General features: G+C 41.3%; 1 protein-coding gene across 3 annotated transcripts in view; it reads right to left on the bottom strand.

Annotated features, from left to right (window-relative positions):
- dachd (dachshund d) overlaps positions 1-25,617 on the bottom strand; it is a 111,634-nt gene extending 86,017 nt beyond the window's left edge. For 2 of the 3 annotated variants that reach the window (XM_037239935.1, XM_037239937.1), the window contains exon 1: positions 24,539-25,616. In XM_037239935.1, coding sequence (XP_037095830.1) covers positions 24,539-25,128 — 590 coding nt within the window. In that variant the 5' untranslated portion in view covers positions 25,129-25,616. Of the gene's footprint in view, positions 1-24,538 lie in introns of all 3 variants that reach the window. The other variant, XM_037239938.1, reaches the window with a different exon arrangement.
- Positions 25,618-26,370: the final 753 nt, after the last annotated feature.

Below are 26,370 nucleotides of genomic sequence, written 5' to 3'. Positions count from 1 at the left end.
GTTTGGTGGAAATTTCCGCGAATGGAAGCAACTTTCCCCATTAAAATAGATGGAATAGAATGAATCTGTTCTAGCCCCAGAACTATTTTGGGTGTAACGGTGCGCCCAGGTTGAAATGTATCTTTTGTTACAATGTTCAGAAAGCAATGTTCATGAACTTTCCAGGAACCAAAGGGTCAGCACTTTGAAACTTGGCTCACAGATGTCCAAGTGTCCGAGGGCAAAGGTCTGACAAATATTGATCATGATTACTTTAAGATTGAACTCAAGATGATTAAAAAAACGATTATACATTGACTTCAAAACTGTTTATCGACTAATCATTGACTGACTAATTGGAGGTATCATTGTTAAATTATTGTGTAATATTTTTGTGATTCAATCTAAAAATCTACTCGAGACTCGTAGGGACATTGTTACTTTTGTTACTTACTCTCCCTTTTGAGCCAACTGTTATGTCATGTTAGTTTTTGCATCATCCCATCACTTCTTTTCCAGCTTCATTCCAGACCACTGCTGCTTCTCACTAGCGGTGTTAAAGATTATATGCTTGTCTCCACTCTTTATCGTAGCCTCTGCCACCCTCTAATTGATGCACCCCTGCCAATTTACACTTGAGCCCCAGCGCTGACCCCTATTAACTACCTGGCCTCACTGTGCCGCGTTCCGGGAGGTTCCTCCAGCTCTAATCAACTCCTTTTTAGAATGCTGCTAAACACATTTTCATTCCCAGCCAGTGAGCCACTTCACATGCCCTGACCGCCAACTTTTTCTCTTTTCTTTTCTGGATAAGGATAAGATGAGCAGCTCATCGCTTTCAAGCCTTGCGGTCGTTCGCCGACCGTGAATCTTTATTTATTTTTCCTCTGTCGTCAGATTAGCGTCCTAGTAACACTGCACCAGCCACATGTCACTGCCTGTTTGGTGCTCGTCCTAGATCTTGAGTATTTTGAGGAATGTCCGCCCTGTTCTCTGTTCTATCCCATCCCTCAAGTGAGTCCACTTTGGGGCTGAAAATTAATGAGGGCTGTTGTAGGGGAGTTGTGTTCTTCAGGAAAGTGTTTTCTATCAGATAGAACTCTTGATGGACACGACACAAGATATGATGTGACGACAGCTTCAGTCAGAATTGAACTATCATTGTTTCCAAATTTAAAAAAAAGGCATGTGAGACTTTTTCACAGTCTCATATAGGATATGTTCTTTATGTGACCCCTAGGGAAAACCCCTATTTTTAAATGAGTGCAATAGGACTACAGAAAAAGGAAATTTAGTCTCTAAAGCGTATATGACGCAATAGAAAGATTGCATATTAAAGTGGACATTCTATGGAAAATTTATGGGGGGTGTGGTTAACTGAGCCAGGGGTGGCTTTCATACAAGGGACATTCATTTACAGTCTCGACAGGGAGGGATGCACGACTTCAAAAACCGTTATATGATAAAATCATAACAGTTAGATTCGTCGCTCATGGCTTTGCAAAACAAGACAAAGGTTGAAAAAAAAAGGAAGAAATTTGCAAAACAGCTTGGGATCGATTCCCGCTCAGTGATGAAGTGGGTGTGACTGGTTGCTCATCTCTATATGTGCCCTGCAACTGGCAGGCTGTGGTCTGACTTTCCCCCAATGTCAGGTAGAATAGGCTTGATGGAAATACAACCTAGGTGGGCAGGGATATTTTATTTTTCTGTCTCTACATTGCAGCTTTTCACCTATTGCAGGTGGGTCTGCAAAGCATTCCCCGGAAAATAAAAGGGTTTTTGCTGCAGAGAGGTCAAGATCACTCACTGCACTGCATTTCTACACCGCAATGACTTTGATGACGCAGAAATCTACATGGAGCAGTACACAAGCACGTATAAATATAGAGCAGGGAGACAGACACAGATATACAGCGCTGAGGTGTCAGAAAGCGCTGTGGCGGCCACGATAAGAGGCTGACAATGATCCTGTGCAGCTATTAGGCTTCAATAGCCAGCCAATACAAACAGTTGTTGCGCCAAGCCATTGTCACTCTGTGGATTTACAGTGAAGTCCAAAGAATATAGCCCGCTGTGCTTTTGTACGACGTTTCCTGAGCCTATTGGCCACATTGTTTGGCTGTTTAAAAAATTGCAGCATTAATAAAGAAGAATAAACACACATTTACGATGTCCTTGGTGTAACGAGCATGTGTAATTAAAAATCACGTTTCCGCCACAAAACTAAAAAAAAAACAAAAAAACGAGCCATCTTAAAACAAACCCCCGGTCGTGAATTTCTTGATAAACACGGCAATATGCACACACATGGCGTGGTGTTAATTAAAAGACTTGGTAGACACAGCATCAATCTTGAAAAAATAAATAATAAAAATCGGGAATTAAATTGCTATCGTGGCACAGAGAGCAGTTGAGGGCTCCCTCAGGGGTATTCATGAAACAGACTTTTATACAGGAGCCATCAGATCCCCCTCTAGGCAGGAGGGGGGTGCGAGGGAAGAAAGAGGCCAGCAGCGGGATGTCATGTGTGGGACGGCGGCGTCGCTGACCTCTCATTTCATACTTTAATAAAGTCGCACCCAGGTGTCCTTGATGCCTTCCAGTTGCCCGTGGGGCAGTGGGAAAAAAAGAATTAAACATGAAAAAAAATTCTCAAAGCCTTCCCCTGCTTTGTATTGTACATCCATCAGGGGTTTGGGAGTGCTACGAATACCGCTGACCACTTAATCAAACAGCCTGAAATCGATAGCCAGTAATAATAAGTGTAGATAATGTATTTCTGGGCTTCACTGTTTACAAGCCAGTGTCATCGACAAAGTTATAAAATCATGAGAATTAATTAATTCATCATATCATAAGAAGAAAACACAAGAATAAACTGAATTGATGAGAAAAGGTATAATGCGAGGAAATAAAAAAAAATCAAGGAGATGTAATGATAAAAGAAAATCTATTTTTCTTTGGGGAAAAAAATTGAGAAAATGTTTGAGAAAAAATTGTCATGCAAGAACCAAGCTGTATTTCTTCAAGAAAAATGTATCATATGACGACATCACGAGAAAAATGTCATAGTTGTTCCTGTTAAGTGAGTGTAAAAATAAAAATCTTCAGGAGAAAACTAAAGAATAAAGTGCTAAATGTGACAAAAAGAAATCAAGTTGCGAGAGGTAAATCTTTCTTTCTTTTTTTAATGATAAGAAGTCAAACTTTCTCACTATGGAATAACTATAGGACATAGCTGACATCAAGATCTTTAGACCGAAAACTAAGTTAGTGACTCAACAGCACCTCTCCTGGTTGCAGCCAAGTAGCGCACACAATTTTACCGCTATTGCTTTAAGAATTGTTATGCCATGAATAAAAGCTATAAGTTCACCCCTAGCCCTTCTAAGTAAATGTTAATTCAAAGTAGGCAGTTTAAGACAAAAATCCAACTTAATATTGATAAGTTGAAATACCAGGTACACTCGAAGGTTTAAACAGGTAATAAAGAGTGTGCTCATTGAGAAACGTGGTGATTTCCTCACTCGCTAGCTCAACTTATGCAACAGCAAGCGGCCGTTGCATCAATAGTACATGTACGCCTTCATGATTTACTATCGACCACGGTTTGGTCACAGGAAATTGGAACAGCGCTGACTTGCCTTTGAATTGTGGGCCGAGGCCGTTTACTGTTGAACAGTGAGGCAGATTATCAGGCAGCAGATTTGGAGATGCAGGCTGCGCTGCGCACAATATGTTATCACAACACGGCCAGCGCCCAGACAGCTGCTATCTGTCATAAACTCGGCCTATTGTTGGCCACACTTCCCCCTGCGACATGTGACCTCATCGAGATGAGCCGACGCCGAGCAAATACGGAGCAGAATGGTGTCATTTTTAATAAAGCTGTTTTATGGACTCCGGTCAACAGAGCCGCGGGAGAGAGCGCTTCAAACTTGTGCAAATGATATGACGACGACGACGGCGGTGGCGGCGGTTTCATAACTTCCTGCGCTCAGACGAGCCTGTGGCAGTCTGCAGGCAGGGCAAAGTTAGAGAGGAAGAAGAAGAAGAAAAAAACATAACCTCAGCCTTATCAAGATACTACAGACATTCCTTTAATTAGTTTTAAAAATTTCTTGTTTAGATAATGTCAAGCAATTGACAATTCGGTCCCAAGCGGAACAAGAAGGAAACTAGGGAGGGTGGAATGGAGGGAAATGTCTCAGAGAAATTGGTTGATGACAAAGATTGCATATTCCCTTTTATTTAATGGGTTATATTTTGGGGGGCAAGCATCAAATACATTAGCGCACAATTTTCAGCAGACAGAGCTAGCTGATAAACACAGAATCCTCACAAGGCAAAAGCAGATGCGCAAAAAACATTTGGTGGGACACAGGAGAAGGGGTGAGTGTTTTTGCTCCACCTCCATATCAGACATTTAAATTTTACTAGGATAGAAGAGACATTAAATATAAGTAAGTTGTTTTAAAATTCTGTCCTAGAACATCATGAACCTTCCACCAACTGTGGTCTTTGAAATAAAGGCAAAGCAAACAACAGCTAATGGTTGCACAATACGGACTTTTGCACAATATAAAACAACAGCGAGTATTGTGTTTGTTTGGAACTCGTAGTAGGACATGAGTGTGTTGTCACAGTGGTGATGGAAAAATAATTAGCGCTGCTGGGGAAAACGTTTCCTCTCTTTTTCAGTCATCCCAGACGTGGCGGACCTCGACCTCAAAACAATGTCGATCAAAGCGCAGACACATCTGGAGCCACAAAGAAAGAAGGAAAACAGCCTTTTCCGGAAACAAACATGGCCAGATCTATTTATAATCAGTGCTGAGATGTGCACTTAAGATTAGCCATGCTGAGTGAATATCAAAAGCATTTTAGCGTGATACTGTAGCCTACCTGCATGGTTGCCCTGGAACCACTACCACCTGTTTTGCTTTCATCCACAATCTCAACAACCACATTTAACAAATTCTCTACCTTTTGTGCCCGTGTCGCCCTTTTTATCATCTTGCGCACCTTTTCTGGGTGGCAGGTGTTGAGTGGTCCCCCCCCCCCCCCCTCCTTCCCTTACTGCAATCCATCCCCTTATGCTTCTACTCTCTTAACTTTGTGTCTCCGGCAGCTGGCGAGAGGGAGGGAGGAGGCTTCAACAGCTGCACACAAGGGTGGAAAAACATTGCACAAGGTAAACACATCCAATCCCCTCAGGGTTGTCAAACTCTGTAGGCACCCTTCTCGGAACCAAGCCCCCCCACATCCCAAACTATGATGTTTTTCCAGAGAAGGAAAACTGTTACAGTCAAGTGTCCTGTTTAATGGACTCGCTGGCTTTGTGTAACTTTCAGGTTAGATAACATGCCTCTTCCAAATGGAAATGATGTTAGAGGTAAGATGAGTATGCTTAGTCCCCACACCCCGCAGCATCAAAATAAATGAGATCATCTCTAGGGCTTTTTGTTTTACCCTGGCAAGGTTAGGCCAGCCTCATTCTGAATTTCCTGAGGGCGGGAAAAAAAAACGATCCCGTACAGATAAATCACTAACACAGATCAAAAGACAAATCTGTGGCAAAGACAAAAGATGCTGAATCTCTGAGAACAATGGAAAGGACTAATGCGAACGTATCAGAGGAGCTGGCCGCTTTAACCAAGGTTTGCACGCTAGGTCAAACAGAAATATATATAGTATACATATATTTAACTTTAAGTTTTGTCTAGATTTTAGTACTGCAAGAACCCGCGTGATTTCAAGTAAAATCGTGTCCCAGCTCTGCAGAACTTCACATCACCCATGGCAACGTCCTACTTAGATTTGCAGGTTCCCCAGCGAAAATCACAACACGTCATTGAGGATTATTAGGGCTAACAGTTTTTGCGGCAGTAGCTACTTCAGCTTATTACTTGGGGTCATTTACCCCCCGCGACGCCTTTCCCGAGCAACACTGAGATGGGTGGCTCGTCTGAAAAAAAAAAAAATGGCAAAGATGCATCTCAACAAGAACTCCTTGTCTTTCACACAATGCAGAACTACAATATATTAGCCCACCGTAAAATCTGCTGATCTTACAGAATTATGTCCCGCTCAAACATCGGGCTTTATTCAAAAAGCACGCAAGGCCAAGAGGGTCAAAGGATTTACCTAATCGATTTGGTTAGCACTCCATCCAGGTGTCACAAGGAAGATTAGCATTAAAATATAAACCTTAGCTGTGTCGAGACCCCTGTGAAAGTGAGCCGCACTCAAGTGGCTGTCTGCAGTCCAAAATGGAGAGACCTGATACTGCTGTCCCAGGCGAGAGCAAGGGTGGAGTGGAATTGATGGGGGGGTGTTCAAGGTCAGTGCCACAACAAAGACGGGAAGTTCAACATAAAACCCCTTTCACTTCGCATTGTTTCCGCAACATTGGCATTTCTGACTCTTTACAGTTGGATTTATTAGCCTGTGCCATTTTAGTGTCTTCTACCCTTAACACTTGCGTTCAACACAACGGGATAGAAGATATGAATCCAAGGCTAAACTTCATCACTATATTTCTTCCGGAAAGTTTTGTAGGTTCAATCGCCACCTTTAAGTGTACAAGTGTCATTCACATAGCTCTCGTACATTATACGATTGTCAGACTCCAGGATATTCACCGGTCGACTTCAACACCCTCAAATCAATATTGGTACCTTTTACACAACTGCCATTTCACCTTTTATGTCCCTCTGAAAGTACCTTGGAAGGCTGGAAATTCACAGGTCAACTTGACCCCCTAATACAGATCTTTCACACAGAGGCTGTCCCGCCGCTGATACTACCTCAGAAAGCAATGAATTTGCCCGTCGCCTTGAACCTCCCATTCAGTTTTTACCTTTCACAATCCCGTCATCTGAACTGTGATACCAACTTGGGAGCCTTGACAAATGCAGACTGACTTCAACAAACCCTCATTCCATGCCATGATCCAACTGTCTCTTACACTTCTGATATTACCGCAAAGTATGGGAAATTTGTAGGTCAAGTTTTACTCCGCCTTTCTGGGTCAAACCCTTCAGACGGATGCAGTTCTACTTATAGTACTGCAGATTTCAGCAATAAACCCAGGTCGGGAAATTTGTAGTTCGGATTCAACTCCCAATTCTCCCGTCTGATACGAGCTCAAAATGTAAAGTTCACTTCTACTCCAATTCAGTGTCAGTACCTTTAAGGCCACCTTGCTTATGTTATGATGTGATGCCTCTGGTACTACCTCAAAAATCAAGAAATGTACAGGTCGATTTTAATACACCCATTCTGCCTTGATCCATTACACACAGAAAAGCTTTTATAGGCAGCGAAAAAGGAGCTACAGATTCCTGATCCAGTCATTTTTTCAAGCCTCTCTTTCGCCAACAACACTACTAATAGAGAGCTGTAACCCGGAGCTGGCAGAGACACCTGCGACATATTTTCTCCCGCACACCTCCTCCTCCTCTTTTTCGCCATTCATTCCCCTTCCCCCCACGACATTAAAGTCCTTCACAGAAATCAGAATTTAATAAATCACCCCAGAGCTTGACAGAGTTTATCTCCGGGGGTCGCCTCTGCTGCGCAGACACTCGGCGGCAGACAAAGCCTGGCACGATAAGATGTGAAATTAAATACAGTTAGTACTTTGAGACAAAAGGCGATAGAGTGTCACGGCTAGCTTTGAGCGGCATAAACGGCCGGCCTGCTTACACAAACGCCTCAGAGACCGAGAGGTGATTCATTTCAGGTTCCCCCCCACATTTAGCCTCATTTGCATCATCCACTGTCAACATATCGCCTCTCCCAGATACATTCAAGAGCTTTTATTAGGGTGTCCAAGAGATGACATCCTTTTTTTTGCAATATTATTAATCACCAAGGCTCTCCTCCAATGCAGAGCCATCTCCATCACGGATCAAACGCTATCTGCCCGTGTTGCCTTTCAGTCAGCAGACATGCCTGACACCAGCCATCAGCGCAGCTAAAGGAGACTTATGAGAGCGCGTCGGGTCTCCGACGACCTTACAAATGCGCTACATGAGCGTTTAATACCGGCGGGGGTATAAATGTGAGGATTTGTTCAGCGCTAGTCGGATCTGTCAGAGCAAACCTCGGGCAGCGCAACACAGGAGCACAGACGAGAGAGATGGAGCGAGAGGCCCGCTGCTGTAAAAATAATATAACAATGAAACGGCTGCCCTGGTGTTATGAAGAAGATTGCTTTTAACGAGTAATATTGTTTTCAATTAACTGTGCTCTCGTCAGGAGATGGACGACCTCCCTTGATGTTGCCCCAACATGGTAGTTAGGAGAACGCACTGTCAGGTATTCGAGAATTTGCAGCTCCTTTAATAGTAGTAGTGAGCCACAATTATATCACAATAAATTGTGTCGTTATCTACAGTACAGTACAGATAACTACTTCATCAAATACTTCATTGTTGTGTTTTTAACACTGTCCTTTGTTTGGGATGAAGACAGGAAGGGCTCCAAGATTTTTATTCTCCCAGGGCTAAAGTGGGGGTACACTTAAGAAGAGGGGCTTGACAAAATAATTTAGAAATATATTTTAAAATATCAAATGAAATGCTGGAGGGGTTTATTGCACGGCGATTATTCCAAAGCTGTTCTCTCTGAGGAAAACGGCTAACATTTATGCCATACGTGGCGGCAAGAAGGAGAGACTAACTGATGAGATTTTATATTCAATATTCACATCACATTTCGTCTGAATGTAGTTTTTTTCCTCTACTAAAGATATATTTATAAATATAAATAAATGTATTGAAAAGATATAAAGATATATTTATAAATATAAATAAATGTATTGAAAACAGGAAGCATGGAAACAGAAATGTAACTCAGTCCAACTGCAGGTAAGCGAGAGCTCAGGATTTCACGACATGGGAAATGTGGTCGACTTCAGTCAAAACACTGCCGATTTTTGTCCTTATGGCGCCACCATAATCAACGAAAACTGAAAAGTTCCCTAGTGGCTCTTTAATTTGTCAATCAATATAAAATATACTCGTATGAGTGTTCAAATGCGTTCAGACAAACTATATGATATTTTACTGCAGCTACTGCACAAGATATATATGTATATTCTATCAATAATCATACGATGAGTCTCTTATGTTTAATAACCTTAATCCACCGGACCTGTTCCGTTCAACAATTCCTAACACGACTGACCCGCGGCCCACCCTTGGAACTTTGTGACCTGCGGGTGAAGCCTAATCTCTTCCGACTGTGTCCTTCCCCGCTGACCAGACGGCTGTCATCCACAGCCATCGCTGTTCCTGCGACTGATGTCTTCCTGCTGAGCCAACAGTGCCAGGGAACTGTCAACAGGCCGGGCCCCAGCAGGGACTCCAACTGAGCTTCTCGAAGGTTCCGCAGGCAATGACACTCCAACGTTCTCCTGTGGAATGTGGAGAAGAATGGCAGGAATGCCTGGTGCCATCATGCATCCTGATAACATTCCGCATCCAAGAGCATGATTACTTTCCCACTGCAGTCAGCCAGTCCATGGATGGCATTGCATTGAAGGCCTTTTGTAAGAATGCATTTTTAAAATGTAATCTTCAACTCAGTGTCGAGAAGTCTTACTTATGCATACAGTTTATTGTTTGCTATTCATTACAACAAACTGGTTCCCAAGTTGTTTTCAAGCAATAACCGATATTTCTCCACCAGAGTGAAGTAATAAAAAAACAGAGCCAGTAAGGTATTGTAAGGCGTCACGTCGAGGCAAGAAGAACAACAGCAGCTGCACTTTGAGCTGGTGATATTGAATGGGACCAATATTTAAAAACACAAATAAAAAATGAAAACGCTCAGTGAGCTGTTGTCGAAGTGGACATAACTCGCACAACCAGACTCACAAGGTAACCAGAACACTATAGATCGGTTTGCGTTCAGTCCATATGGCAGGCGTCAGAAACAATTCGTGTACTTTTCAGGAGACCCCTTCTTCTGCCATGTCAAGGACGATTAGGGCACTTCTCACGTGCACCACCTTGAAGGAAATTAAAGGAGCCGCTTCCATTTGCTGTGAATCAAGTAGACTGTGTTCACACCCACAGCAGCGCAAATGCCCCTTTTTTAAAGAATATGCCACGCTTCACAGACCTGAGAAAATACCCAATGTTAATCAAGCACAAGTCACACTCGCCACTAAAATGGAACTGGTTATCGATGTTTTCTCCAATTTTGCCTGTAAATTAGTCAAAAATGTCTCTAACATTATCTAAATAACAATAACATGCGCTAACAAGCTAATTAGCCTTCTTTCAATCTTTAAGCATGATGGACTGCTTATTGCAAATGTATCAAATTTAATATCTCTGATAGTTTAGATTGAGGTCTTAATTGGTTAAACACAGATGTTTACACTTAATTTACCACAAGTAATTTATTTGCGTGACTAATTTACTTATTTTGTATGAGTAAAATGTGAAGAAATTGCAATTCTGCCACTTTCCACAGCTTGTCTTGATCCTGCCACTACTTCTGTCTTGTTAAACAACCTTCTGTATGTGGCCTGCAACAACAGGAACAGGAAATGGCACAGCTGTCGATGTCAACACAAATAGTGAATATTTACAGACGCTCAAACACGCCGGAGAGCTTAGTGGTGGATGAACACAAGCACATTCGCACCGACTCCACCTCTGCTGTGAGCATCAGATAAGGGAAGAAATAATAAAAAAACGGACTGTATCCGCCACTGCGTAACATAAACTTTGTTTGATGTGAGCAGTTCATTCTTTTTATTGTTCCTGTGTTCAAATAACGGGTCATTTTTTTTCCTTCCCAGAGCAAATAAACGGCACAAAGGAGGGTTTGATGTCCGAAATGTGATCTGTATTTCTTTGTATTGTCTCCACTTCCTAGCGTGGCTTCTTGAAAGGTCAGCAGGGGGAGAGAGAGAAAAAAAGGCCATTTGATAACTACAGAAGGACCTTTTGGCTTTTATTACACCGTCTTTCATGTGCTTTAAAACAAAGCGTGGCATGCTCTTGGAAAAGTAATTGATCACCTCCATCTTCATTAAAACGAGCTTCAAAGCAAGGTCAACGAGCAGGCATCCCTAAGAGGGATTGTTGGTTTGAGGCTAAGTAGAAGTAAGAATATTGTGTTGTTTCTCCAATGACACCAATCGTCTTACAATACGGTAAGTTAATGGTCAGAATTTCAAAATATCAATATTTTGCATGGACTTTTTGAAAAATGCATTGGGGGAGATTCAAAATTGCCATAAGCGTGACATTGATTACTGACAATATAAATACTTGATCCAGTTGTAACAGACTTGTCTCATATAGGACAAACAATAGTATACAAATCAATACTGATATGTTTTCACACATGTACATTAAATGACTCTGTTGTGTAACTGGTGAAGGGGAAAACAATAAATGAGTAAATATAGTATAATCAAGTCTCCCAAAATCTTATAATAAAAATAAAGTCAAAGCTGTCAAAACTTTCCCCAGATGTAACATCAGACAATATTGATTGATAATGTATTGTATGACATGATGTGCTACAGATAGTGCCACACTCATTTTTTTCCAATTATAACCACCACAACTTCAACTCTATTTTTCTGACAGTAACCTTGGGAGACACTTAAGACCCACTAGCCTGCGAAAAATGTTTTTGATATGCTTGTGTCATTTAATCATCGGCGTTCTGCCACCAAGACTGCGTGGGACAATTTTGCAGGATATTAACTCCCGGCTAAAGCCCGCCTTGTATCATTTGCCGGGCCCCAGTCAAGCGGCATTCCCAGGAGGTATCTTGCTCTCCTCGACACTCGTAAGTGATCCAAGCTCGACTGGGCACGATACACAGGTAGAATGAGCCATAAAGGGATAAAGGAATGAGGCAATGGCAGATTTAAACTAAGTCTTTCACTGACAAGCCACCATTGTGAAAAAAATGTGTATTTGTGATTTGGGTGATGAAACAAACACAATGATTCTGTAATGAATTAAGTTCAAATAACCAAGGAAAATCCAGAGGAACATCAAACAAAAGCCACATGGGATCCAAAAGTAATGGGAATTTGACCAAATTAGCTTTATTAACTGCAAAAAAAAAAGTTGATGATCATCTCATCAGTTTCCTGAGTTCTCAGTGGTCTGTATTCACTTCAGATAGCAGCTGTGTTGCTGTAGCTCAACTTCTCATAGCTGACGTTGTATTTTAATTTATGTATTTATATTTTTAGACAGCAAACTAGTTAAACGTAAATCAACAGTGCCTCTACTGCAAAGTAGTGTATATTTTTTTTTTGCCTCAATTGCTTCATGCAGTTGACAATCATTTTAAAACAATCGACAGAATTTCATTAATCAATTTATCCCCAAAAGTTGAAAATGATTTACTACAACTACTTAGTTCATTAGTCCGTGTGCCAGTGATGCATAGTTACAATTTGTCGAATATGTGCCTTGGCTCAATAACTGTTGGGTAATACTGAATTAATCGAAATATCAATCATCATGGTCATCCCTACAACCAGCCAAATTTTGGCTGGTGTAATGAAACAACTCCATCACAATTTTTTTTCAATGTTTCAATAGAAAATGAATTTCAATACAGGGTCCAAACGGTGCATGACCCTCAGACCGAACGTCTCGCACACACATACGCACGCTATACAATGCACACAATAAAGCAAAGGCAAGTAATGAAAAAGCGACACAAAGAAGTAGGTCAGCCTCTCATAATTGTCAATCATGCAATAAATGTGTGAGCACCACAAATGAATACAGCATTGGGAAAGAGACAAAGCGTATTGGCATGCTATGTCAGCTTGACTCAATTCATCCTGCTTTTCACACAAGACCATTCACATGTGAACTTCTCTCTTTCTCTCTCTCGCTCTCTCTCACTTTCACACTACCTCGCCCGCTCACGCGCTGCAAATGTGTGAGCCGCGCCAGGGTTAATGTATGTGGACGCGTCGTCCCAGCCCAGGGCCACGTTATTACCATGAGCCGTGTTTATTTCCATAGAGGAGTCATATTATTTGCCTCACCGCGATGGAATGACCACACAAAGTTACTTTTCTGCCGCTAGAAGCTTGAAAGCAGCCGTGTGGACGCAACTTGATGTTTTGGAGATGAGATGCACATGATAGAAGGTTGTCAAAAGTATTAGAAGACATGCCCATTACAAATTACAGATGGGGGAAAAAAAATGTCCACACCAAATACATCCAAGCATGCCTCTTACAGACCTTGCTGGGACTACTGGGAATAGAAAAGGACCATCAAACAAATTGTTCCCACAAAATCAGAAGCATACAATTATCCCTATTACAAGCTCGTGTACAGCAAAAATGGCCAAGCCTTGCCACAAATACCAAATAAAACATTTTGAAATAGCTAATTATCAGCTGATTGAATTGGACCCCAACAGTGAGCCTTTGACGCATGCGAATGTACATACTCGTTTTCTTTTTTTAATCAACACTGATTGAATAAATCAACCAATCCTAAATCATTAGATCAATCATCCTCCTAATTATTTTTCAAGGTAATAGGAGATTGAAATGATATGAAACTGTTTTGGGATCATAATTTGTGGGATATTTACACTAAGGCTAAAATTAGCAATTATTTATTTTTGAATTGGCAAAAATCTCTTTTTTTTTCCTTTTTTTCCTTACACAGGATAAGCGGTACAGAAAAGTGATGGATGGATTGATGGGTGGAACATAAAATAAAAATAATCAAACATCCCGACCAAAAAAGTAAGTTTAAAAAAAGTGTTTAAATAATCAGAAGTGTGGCTTATAAAATAAAACAGAATATGATCAGATATCAGAATTTTATTCTGACAAATATCTGACTCAGCATCGCCCTAAAAAAATCCTTAACAGTCAGGCCCTATTATCTAATATTAAAAAACAAGCAACCCAGGCAAAATAGAGGTCCACACTGATATATGATTGAGACAAGGCTTGAAAAAATTGCAAATACGTAATTTTTCACTGAATAGCTTGAGATACGTTCCAAAGAAAAAAAGGGAATGCAAATATGCAATTGCATCTATGAGGAAGCCATTCCGCACTTTGTGTAAATTGTGATTTAACTATTGGGCTTATTTACACAACAACTGCTACTGCTAAATTTCTCAATCCACGACTTGGCAACTCAGTTGCGTAAAAATCCCCCATTTACAAGTGGCGACAAAAGTCTTTCAGTAGGACAACGCCATATCAGTATAATGTCAAAGCCCAAGGGTAAGCAGAGCTGCAGTGTTAGTGTTATTAGATAACAGATTATTCTTAGCTTGCTTAGGGAATGCTTTAATTCGCAAATTGCTGTTTGAACACTTCCTGTTCAGAGGCTACGTTCACACTGCAGTTCAATTCCAAACAGTCTGAACTGAACATTTCCGATTGTTTCAAATCCGACTTGGGCCACTTTCATATGTGGTTTTAGATCGGATGATCCGATGTTTTGCAGTGCAACAGCAGCCTGAACGGCCAGGTCAAATATATCCGACCTAGACGTCATCATACGTTCCTGACCCCAAATCCAAATGTTACAACTGAATGTGAAGTACGATGACATTCTTTATCGTTTCCTTTGTGTATTTTGATGGAAGAATATCAGAAACCTGTTTTAAATTATGGGGAATCAATGACAACAATGGTGTGGTCGCTCCTTGGCGACATCTCCGGGTGTTTTGATTTACCAGGCGTCCTTTTCTGATCCACCAGAACACTGGAATGAGGTGATTGAAGTTAACAGTTTTCAAAAGTTAACGTACAACCCAAATGGTTTAGAAGCTGTTATTTTTGGGTAATGTCGTTTCATGTTTTCGCTTTAAACAGTCACCGCTTTAAAGTGACTAAGACTTTTTGCTGCACTCCTGGCAGTCGTCCCCAAACGTAGTCGCTTTTTGACATCTGCGAAGGTTATGAGTTGGCTATCAATAACAGCAGGTCAACGAATTTTCATCCAACACTGTCACTCCTCTTCTTTCCACGTCTCGCGTCTTCTGTCCAGCCGGATTAACCGTTGGACTCTTTTTATTGGCCACACCGCTCTTGTTTGTCCCCCTCACCGACTCAAATGTCAGCATCTCCCTGACGTTTCCTCAAAATCGCCCGCGCCGCCACTTTGCTGCGGCGCCCAGCTATTATTACCTTCCTCTTAAAGAGTGACAGGCGGTGTCCTCGGAGACAAGCGCTGCGTCAAGCCAAGGTGCTGTCGGGCCAATGAAATGGCGAGGGGTAGACCTCGGTGAACCTAATGTGCTTTGATGCTACAGTCAGGCGTGAACCGCTATAATATATGACTGAAACTATTGATGCACGCCTCTCATTAAAGCCAGTTGAGTTCCACCTGAATTGTTATTCCTGAGCATACCAAAGTCTTTTACTAACTATCGTTTGGTTAAGCCTGGCATGCTGTGGAATAGTAAAGGGTTTAGCCCCAATCCCACTAAGGGGCGAACCATTGCAAGTGTTTTCAAAGGCAGCCAATGTTGCGTGCTCGTCAGGGTTCGCTCAAGGACGCAAATATTCTCCAATCACCAGAATTTCGCAGAAACATTTCTTATCGCACAAACATTTTTGAACATATTCTTTCCTAAGCTTTCTCTGCCCCATAAGTAACATGCACTATTAAAAGCGATGGGTTAAAAATTGGGCTGACCTAGGAAGTTGCGTCAGTTCGACACAAAAAAAGTTGGGTTGTTTTTAATCGAAGCATTTTTAAGGGTGTAGCGTACCGTAAAATCTATCTGCCAATCTTAGCCCAACAACAAAAGAATAGTGAAGACCTGACCAGATACGATTCTGAAAGAATGTCTGAAAGTCAGAATGGGTACAATCTGGTGATCCATGTTCACGTCTGGAAACATCGCCAGCTTGATGGCTCTATATGAGTCATAAATATAAATCCTCTCTTGATGAATTAATTTGATGAATACTATCTGAAAAGTGAACATTTTCAATTCCAACATGATGCACCAAAGTTGGTCAACATTCCAAAGTTATTCCCTCAGAGGTTTTAATACCATGGTTGTGCTTTTCAATAAAACCTTAAACAGTACAATACCCGTGTTGAAAATCAAAGCAATGTCTCATCTGCTGACTCAACTCAGCAATGTGAGATTTAATCCAACACAACACACACGGGCACACACATACCAGTGACTGCATCGAGTGTTTGTCTGCTTCAGACTTCCCGTCAAACGGAGTTAAGGTCATTTTTCTTTGGTTGGTCATCACAAGGTATTGACTGAGGGTGAAAGCTTTTGAAGCAGCGTGAAGAATGAGCCGCTAGTCTCGAGTGTCATTAGCTCGGGGGGCCTTTCTCAGCTAGCGCCAGGTAAAGATTAGATAACAATCGGGTCTTTTTTGTTTTTTTCCAATACAAGATCCCGCATTGTGCTCTTCAACTGAAGAAGACGACGCAGCAGGAAAAGTATGATATTTAACTAAATCATAGCCAAGTGTTGGCTGTTGTCACAATGCTCTGCATTTTACTCAGGTGCACTCCCCGAATACTTACTTTTTTCACTTGTGACAAGTTGAAGTGAGGCCTCTTTTTTTGGCATGAAAGTCCGAGGAAATGGGTTGCATTATCCCAACTTGTTTATGGACATTTCAAAAGTGTTTACAAATTTTGACTAAGCACTATATGGATAAATAGATACTTTCTCCACACAGGAAGGCTAGAGCTTGAATCAAACCTTGCACCTCCAAAATGTGAAGCGGACAAACTAATCAGTGCGACACCGTGCCGCCTGCTTTAAGAATAGAAAATTAATTCAAAAATTATTTCATGCAATTTGAAGATTTTTGCAATAATTTTCAACGTTTATTTTTATTTTTAAATGTAAAACATTTTAGATTTAAAAGAAATTAAAACAGCTAGATTGAGATATATTGGTCTTTCTTCCAAATTATGTCATTGGTTTGGGGGGGAAATTTCTGTATCAAAAGTACTAGTAGTATCAGTACTTGGTATCGGCATCGGTGACTTCTGAAGAATTCAGTACTCATATTGGTGTCTAATTGAAAACAAAAATTGATTTTGACAGGGAAGAAAAACATGCGTAATTATTTTTACCTAAACAAAGAACTAAGACACCTTTCTACATTTTGCGTACTCAAGTGTCCAATCTTTACACATTTCAGTCATTCATAGACTGCATTTGTATGGCGCTAAGGAGTAGCTCCTTCACATTGCAAAATCTTCCACAGGCTGTTTTGTGAGATTCTTGCAGTACTAAGCTGACATTATTAAAGCTGAGCAGCTTGTTTGGAGTAGAAAGCTGAAGAAAGCGTAACTCTTGAGGAACAACATCTGTGTGTTTATGCAGGAGAAGATTCATCCCCAATAGCGGCTGTGAAAGAAAAAAAACAAGTGGAGGAAATTTGTGGAATCCCATCTGAGATGGCCTCCCTGATGGATTCCTTTTCCTGTCAGCTCAGACGAGAAATGAAGCCGGGGAAAATTAACTCCTGATACGGCCACGCTGAATTAGACAGAAAAGAGGAAGGGGGGGTAGTGTGAGAGCAAACGAGACACTTTTTAAGGATTCCATCCTTGTCATTTTCAATTTTCTGCTCTTTTGGACATGCTTGTATTCAGACTCCCCAACATCTCCTCGCTATATCAATCCTAATTAGACAATCTGGGCCCCGCCAAGGATGGGAAGCAGCTTATTTGCATAATTTAATCATAAATACTCAGTGATACATATTTCCAAATGCATTTGTACAATTATCTTTTCATCCTTGGGGCAAAAAAAAAACATTAATATGATTAGGCAATGCTTTTCCAAAAGGGGAAAATACTCTTTTTTTTTTTTTAACTCCAGCTTGAGGCTATATGAAAAATTAATTAATTTCAGAGGAAAATCAATTTCTCCATGTGACCATATTAGACGGTGCCGACCTAGGACCCGTCTTCTTCTTGCCTTTCCTCCAATCAGGAAATCTCATCTCCAGCTTCTAACTTGTCAGTAGCGTTTAGTGTTCTCTCATGTGGCTAAATACAGCGCATGGTGAGGAGGAGGAGGAGGAGGATGGTGAAGGAGGAGGTACTTGATGTGAAACTTGTTTTATATGATTCAATGACTGCTGTTAATAATCATCTCGTGTTTTTCAACTGAGCTTTGTGCTCTAAAAAATAGATTCTATTACAATATCAAATTTTACATCGCTAATGAAGATCTAACGTTACACGAAAAAAACACTTCTAGGTTGTAACAGGAAAAGGAGACAAAGTCAGAAAATTGAGAGAGGTAAAAATGAGAATTAATAAGGTTAAGAGAATGTTGGAACTTTTTTATGATGTAATAAGAATAAACTCATACAATTATGAGAAATATAATCTTACTGAATTGAAATTGAAATGTTTCAAGAATAAGGTTGTATTATTTGAGAAGTTCAAAGTGTTACATGAGAAAACTTGCATTGTACTGAAAATAAAGTAACATGAGACCAGTGGTCATTTTGAGATAAGTTGTTATATAATGTGGCGGACAAAGGCGCAGATTTACAAGATATGTAAAAAGAAAAAAATACTAATGAAGCTTGATTAAGAATTCTTTGTCAACTTCCCATAGTATCTTTTTTTTTTTCCCTCAATATGTTTCTAAAACTCTTGATACAAATATGAACCAGAGCTGGAGTAGGCAAATGAAGCAAATGCAGATCTTAGCCATGCAAATAGCCTCCAAAGCCACAAACGTCGTTAAGACGACGGCAAACAAAGCCTCTCTTAACAAGTCCAATCTGCAGCCTCTTTACTCAAAACAATGTCGGGATTTTGAGGGAATGTTTTTTTTTTTTTTGCGCTTGTTCCAACTGGATGAATGTCAAGTTAATAAAGCCCTTCTGATTTTTCAAGGAGACTATTTGCATCGGGTGGGGGCGCACCTTGCCGCCATCTGCCACCTGCACAGTTGACTTGAGCACATGTACTGTACCTAATCAAATTTAGCAGAGCTCCACTGATGGATTAAAGAAAAAAAAAAAAATACGGCCCACTCCTGTTTAAACAGTCTCAAACAAAACAAGGCACAATTTGACTTTCAAGGAAGTGCTTGAATAGATTTGGATTTGAAACAGCTTTGCGTACCATTATCTTCAACCCCCCCCCTTTCTAATCAGGCATCTGTCACTCTTGTTTTTGAAGTTATTATCGCCTGGGATCCCTCTTGGATGTGGTTGCTGGGTGACGGGTATCTCAGCACCCACTCTAACCGGGTAGAAGCATTTGAATGGAATCTAGAAATCTCCCCTGAGCACCTGTAAACACATTGGCGCCTTGTAAGAAAACAAATATAAGAGCTCGACGGCGATGGAGGAAAGGGCGTGGGGGGGGCGGTTGTCAGTGGTAGAGGGGGCTGGCACCCTCGGTGGCAGATCACACTGAGCGCTATGCAAAACAATTACCGTCATTTCCAGATGTGTGAGTGTAGTCTGAAACACACTTGAAATGTGCAGAGGAGCCACGGTGACAGGCTGCCAGGCTGAAGGTGCAGATGATGTGCTTTTGTTCAAAAGGTGTAGCAAGTGTTTTGAAAAAGGATCAGCCCCTTTAATACTTGTAATATGTTGGGTAAGTTATGTGCACCCAAATGCAAGTACAAACTTTAAAAATACTGTTTTGATGTGATTTGGTTCTATTTTTAAAATTGGGGTTTTCTGTATCTTGTCAAAGTCTAGAAAAAGTTGGGAATCAAAAACTGGAAAATGTATTTATTTATTTATTGTTCATGTATGTTGCTAATGTTTGGAATAAAGCAAACCAAACAAAAGGGGTTATGACAATATGAGAAGTTGGCAATTAGTGATAAATAAAAATAAATTAACGTTAAAATAAAGTCCAATTCAAATAAAATGTCAATGATGTGCATTTGCTGAAAAAGGGGTTTGGTTGAGTGAAAAAAAGTGCATTTGGGAAGGCTGACACACATTGACATTTTTAATCTGATACTTAAGATCAGGGGGTCACCAACCCCACAGGCACCAGTTAGCCCCCAAGGACCACATAAGCAGCCCGCAGGCCTGTTCTAAAAATAGCTTACCAGTGATGGGAAACTGTGGTTGCCAAATTTTAGGGAAAATTTATAGAAATGTAGCTGTCAAATCATTGTTGATAATGTCTGAGGTCATGAAAATGACCAATGCTTTCATATACATACATGAATGAATTGTTAAAAATAACATCTAATTAAAAGTTATTTGAGCAAATGAGTTTTTCAGAAGTTCGTATGAAATGGCTAGCACTTCAGTTTATCAGTACCAATGAAGTAGCTTTCACTTTCAAAAAGTTGGTGACCCCTCTGTTAAAAGTAAAAAAATCAAAAGAAATATATATTGAAACAAATTGACATATTTGGAATTTTTTCGAATAAATCTTTTGACAAAAACAAACAAAAAGCATTTCAAACAAAAGTATAAGATTTCAGATGTAATTTTAAAAGATAGTCAAAAAATAAAATTAGATGAAAATAAGGTTCTAATTTTGAGTAAATTTGCTATGTCAAAGGTGACTCGTGGGAGTGGAGTGTATTTAAGGGGCTCCTTCCCAGTCGTATGATGCTGTCTGGGGTGCTTAACCTTCAGGTGGAGTGAGGTGCGACCATGATTGTCAATTAACTGCAACATTCTCAGCAACAGAACACCAATGGCATATATTTAGACCCACCAAACAGCTCACTTCTCCGCCGCCACCACCTCCTATGTTATAATAACCTTTCAGAGAGTTCAAGTGTCACACAGCAATAAGAACCTTTTTCCATCCCACCGCAGGGAAAATGAAAAGGAAAACAAGTAGCTGGAACAGAGGGGGCTCCTGGAGGGTTGCTCGTAATGTAAGGGAGATTACTGAACCTAGATCTGTGTGTGTGTAGTATTTTTTGCATGATTACAAAGCTTACAACATGGCCAACAAATAAAAGTTAAAAAGGTAAAGTCTTTCAGATAAGGTACAAACTACTATATATATATATATATATATATATGGTAGTTTATATATATATATATATATATATATATATGCATGTATATGCATGTATGTAGTATATATGTATGTATACATGTACGTATGTGTATATGTATGTATATATGTATATAGGTAGGTAAGTAGGGAGGGAGGGATGGAAGGGGGTGAGAGAGAGAGAGAGAGAGAGAGAGAGAGAGAGAGAGAGAGAGAGAGAGAGAGAGAGAGAGAGAGAGAGAGAGAGAGAGAGAGAGAGAGAGAGAGAGAGAGAGAAGGCTCAGGAGAGCCCTTAAGAAGATGAAGGGGTCAACAATGACTATATTCCAAAAGACTAACAAGAATGTCAAAGTACAAAAACACAGTACACCCCTAAAAGGCACATGGTGCAAAACCACAATAAAGCCTGTCACAAAATAAAAAACATAAGTGACTTCATTGCCGAAATATTTTGCATTAGCATTGAATTATACGAACCTTATTTGCTCATGGCCGCGAGCATTTATTTACTAAACTTCAGAGAGTAACGGGTACGTTTACTCATTGGAAGGCAGGCTTTAGTTGTAATACTACATTGTTCCCTTTTTCCAAAAGTCTGGTCAGACTCACTCAACCTAGAACATCAGCTTTACAGATACCAGCCGACGGTGTGTGTTGTTGTGGAGATGTTTACGGTGCCACCTGGTGGTAGCAGGAAAAAAACAATCGTCATCAATAATTTGTCCATGGGAGGAAGTGAATGAATATTTGGAGTGAGCTGCTGTATGCAGTAGGGGTCAATATAATAGGATTGTAAAGTAGAATATCACTGCGATTGTTTTCCCTTCAATATTCCAATTACGAATTAATATGAGATTACACAGATTATTTGTATTACTTTAAATGATATCAGCTATATTCTGGTTTTATAGGTTAAGCTTAAGCTAAAATAAAGGCAAATTAAACATGAATTCCTACGAGACAGTTTATCTATTTCAATTAGACCTCAAGTTGCCTCATCCTGAAACAGAAACCAATTCAGTAGCTTCCTTGCGATCTTGATCGCAAGATTAAAAATCTCCATCAATGAAAACTAAATCCTTTTTTTTTTTTTTTTTTTAAAAAACACTTTTTGCTGTGTCTAAGTTAAAAGCAAAAGATGAGGACAGAAGGTGCATTCCTGTTATTAACTTTTGGACATTTACAACGTCATAAAAACTGCAACATGCTCAACAAAGTGAGTTGTATAAATCCAAATTATTTCTAAAAGAGACAAGCAGTGATGGCACAATGTTGAACTGTGTTTTAGCACAATAGACAACCGGGGGTGAACAGAAGGGGGGGGGGCTTAATATCCGCCTGTGAAATAGTGCGACCCCATTGTACACGATACACAAGTATTATTCACCTCATTGTTGCGTAAATAAAGAAGAGCAGCAACTGATGGGGGGGAAACCATTTCCAGAGGGTACTTTTTTATCTGACGGGTGGGAAAAAAGGGGTGGGGGGCGGGCAACCTGTTTACACAAACTGACCGTCTTGTCAGCGGCAGTTCAATCACACACTAACACACCAACACAGGCACACACATTGCACACAAATAAAATGATTGTAAGCAACAGAAGCCTTTTATCCAGCAGATGCCTCTCGCACGTGATGTAATTCTGCAAATGGGACGGGCGGCCGGACGAACGCTCAAGCGGACGGGCAGGCCTCTTCTTGACTGATTGATTTGGAGCCCAGCACCGACCCGCAGGACCTGGCGGCTTTCACAGACAATTACAGTGCTGTGTCCGTGTGCCCCGTAATAGCTCGGCACTTTAGCGTCATTAAAGCGGCGCGAGGCACTGCATTATCCTTTAACCCCCCACACCAATCCAGCAAAATGACACACGCAAGCACCCACCTACCCCGTTGACATGAAGAGAAGTACGAATATGCGAGCAAACAGGAAGCCCATGACACACGTGTGTCAAGATTTGCCCAAAGTTCACTAATGTCTAATAAGTGATAAGGGAGGAAAAACCTTGGCAACCAAAGGAACTAGACAGAAATAGATTTGAAGACCTAATTTCAACCAGAAATGCATGCTGGTAGATGACCACAACATACCTTGAGGCTTTCGGCCAATTTTTTTTTAAATTCTTTTATTTGCGTCTTGCTGTATATTGAAAAGCATGAAATGCATCTGCAACTTTTGAATAAAAGAAATATAGAAAACAAATAAATACAAATTTTAAAAAAAGACCAAAGCATCCTACCCTCCTATGCACATAACATACTATAATAAACATGTTTGACTGACATATCTGTCTGTACATTCTTTTATTTATAAAATCTGAAAAGGCACCTCAACTTAACATTATATAAATGCTTTCACTCAGTGACAAAAAAAATGTGCGGTAATATAATTGATTTCAGCAGTAGTCAATATTTTTTTAAGATGACCAAGTGTCTCAAAGTGTTTACGACTATTCCGCCACTTTCCCATCATATTTGCATTTCTTGCTTGTAGCCGTGGATACGGTTGGGAGGTGGGATCGATATGGAATCAATCACAGTGACAGGTGAGACGGTCAGTCTGACCGCCATGTGTGTGTGAGAGAGACTGGAATAATCAACTATTGATCCGGGGCTTTTAATCACGCCATATTAAAACATATGGCGGTCCAAAAATCTTCCGATTTGCTAATATGGAGTGATGTATTAATTCCCTCCCTCGTGCATGTGTGCGTGCGTGTGTGTGTGTCACTGTGCCTCTGTGGTGAGCTTTTCTACAAATGGAGGCTGTTTAATTGAGGATCGTTAATCTCCCATCATAATTCCTGGCATGTGCACTCAGTACATTTGTAATCATTATTATGGAGTGGACTGGCAGTCAGTAAAATATATATATGTATATTATAAATTTCCTTTTAAAATAGGATGTGAAAAATGTGTATCACTGGGAAAAAAAATATTTTCTATTTACCATAATTGAATGCATGAGTGAAATGATTTGATAACTAATTTTGGCTGATGTAGCTCATCCATAAGGACTTGGACTTTGGAGCTGTTGGGTCACGTTTGAAGACCTGCTACGGACAAACTGTTAAAATAGTAACTAATTGTTGGAGAGTTGCGGGCCTGCTTTCTGGCTCCTGCAAAATAGCCCTTGAGCAAGGCACTGTCCTCACACCCCCAGCAGTTTGTGTCCTTTCCATCTCTTCTTACATGCCTGCATGTGTGTGATATGATTGGAGATTGCTAAACAAAATATAGAAACATCACAATGTTGAGGGATTATAATCTGGATAATAAATTAAAAGCAAATTAATTAATCGGTGAAGTGAACTTTAGTAGGGGATTGGGACGTTGGGACTTTTAACTCAACTTTTTTCTAACCCTCCCTGGAAGTCCCAACTTTAACGCACGCTTCAAACACACTTTTGCACTCAGCAGCTTTTTAGAACCTTCATGCGCGTAAAACGCGAGAAAACACGCACCAAGGCTGGATCCCGTGCGCTTTACGCGCAAGGAGCGCGGATCACAGCAAAGGACCCCCCCGCCCCCCCCAACACACACACACCACTTCTTTCACTTACCTGGCATTGGTGCAGTCGTTATAGAGGGTCTCGAAGTCCTTCCTGGAGATGAGCTTGCATCGATTGACGCCGGGCTGGATGGCGCCGAGCCCGCGGAGGATTCGGACCTGCTCCACGTTGCACACGACCGGCGTGATCTCCAGCCTCTTGAGCTTAGTGTAGACGGTGTGCAGGCCCCCCACCAGGTGCTTGAGGAACAGGTCGAAAGCTTGGGGAAGGCAGATAAGCTCGCAGCCGTCCACGGTGAACGAGGCCACCTTGGCCCCGCGCAGCTCCACCATCTTACACTCGTTGTTTTGCGGGATGTTCTCCACGGGCGACGGCGTGGAGTAGACGGGCTTGCCGGCCCCCGAGATGCCCACCGGGCTGCCAGCGGCCAACAGCTCGGAGCGGAAGAGCGTCTGCGCTGCTCCGACCGCGGTCTGCAGGGGAGGCAGCGAGGAGGAGGAGGACGGAGACGGAGAGGAGGTGGTCGACGGCGGAGACGCACTGATGCCGGTGCTGCTGGAGATCGTGGCCGGGGGTGGAGGAGGCGGCGGCGGATGGACCAGGGAAGCCGGCGAGAGGAGAGCAGCCGGGACGGCGGCCATGGTCACCTTGCAGCGCTTCGAGGGGAAGGTGCGGGGTGGGGGGGTTATGGAAAAGTCGCCGAAGTTCAAAGTGCGCGAGCCAGCTTGGCCGAATAAAAGAAATCCACCAGAGGTTGTTTTTTTTTTTGGTGCGTGTTTGGAGCTCCTCAGATAAGTTGCGTGGAAGTTGGGGCACCAAAAAAGAAGAACAAGAAGAGAAAGGCGTGAGTAGTGCGTGATGGGGGTAGAAAGGAGGAGGAGGAGGAGGGGGGCAGGACAATGATCAAAGATAGGAGGAGGAATGACAGCAGGAAAATGAGCTGAAAAGTGAAGCTCGGCTCGCTGGATGACTTGTTGTTGTCACACGGTGCGCGAGGGGGTGGAGCTTGGGGACAGTGCAACAAAAAGTCTTTAGAAGAGAACGCGCACGCACGCACACACTGCACGCACAACGCATGTCCGCTCCAAACGTGAATATGAACCTTTGTTTCCAAACCAACTTCGGAACAACCTTTATTTGATCGATTCGTTTTTTAAAGCTTTTGAACGAGATCGGAATTGCTCACTTAAGTTAAAAAAGAAAACTCTTCAAGTCTTTTTACGCTCAATACATGCTCATTCCTATTGTGAATAAATTCAATTCGCACGTTTTGTCCGCGCGCGCGCCCTCACGCACACGCATCGTCCTATTATGAATATTAAAGATGTATAAAACATTTGCCTAATGTCTGGTGTTTCTATGAAAGACGCAACTTTTTTTACTTGTAGTATTTTGTACAACTGCGGAGTCCATTAGAAATTAAATCGAAAGAGTCTTCAAGTCCTAAAGTACAGAGTTTTGTTGTGTCAAATATTGTGTCACCAAAGGAAGTTCACACTGAACACCCATTCTCACTTAAGCACGCACACTCCATGCATGCAAGCATGCCTCCTCTGCTGATGAATTAATGTATGCTTTTAAACTACTGGATGAAAAGTTTGCCAAACAACCAGAACCACAGTGCTTTCTGCTCGAGCCACAACTTTTTTTTTTTTTTAAATCTCTTGACACATATAGCCTACAGTAAACCAGCTAGGGTTCCTCACTTGAAACAAAAAATGGAGTGAAGGTCCAGAACATAACATTGTACAGCATAGGTAGGCAACTCCGGTCCTCGGGGGACAAGGTCCTGCATGTTTTCTCCATCTCCCTGTTGTAACAATGCCTGATTCAAATGGTCAGATAATTACCAAGGTCTGCAGAAGATGGATAACAATCCTGAT

This window comes from Syngnathus acus, chromosome 21 (assembly GCF_901709675.1).
Source record: "Syngnathus acus chromosome 21, fSynAcu1.2, whole genome shotgun sequence".
Taxonomy (NCBI): Eukaryota; Metazoa; Chordata; class Actinopteri; order Syngnathiformes; family Syngnathidae; genus Syngnathus; species Syngnathus acus.
Note: the sequence above shows the minus strand (reverse complement) of the source record. Positions and strands in the feature narration are given on the sequence as shown.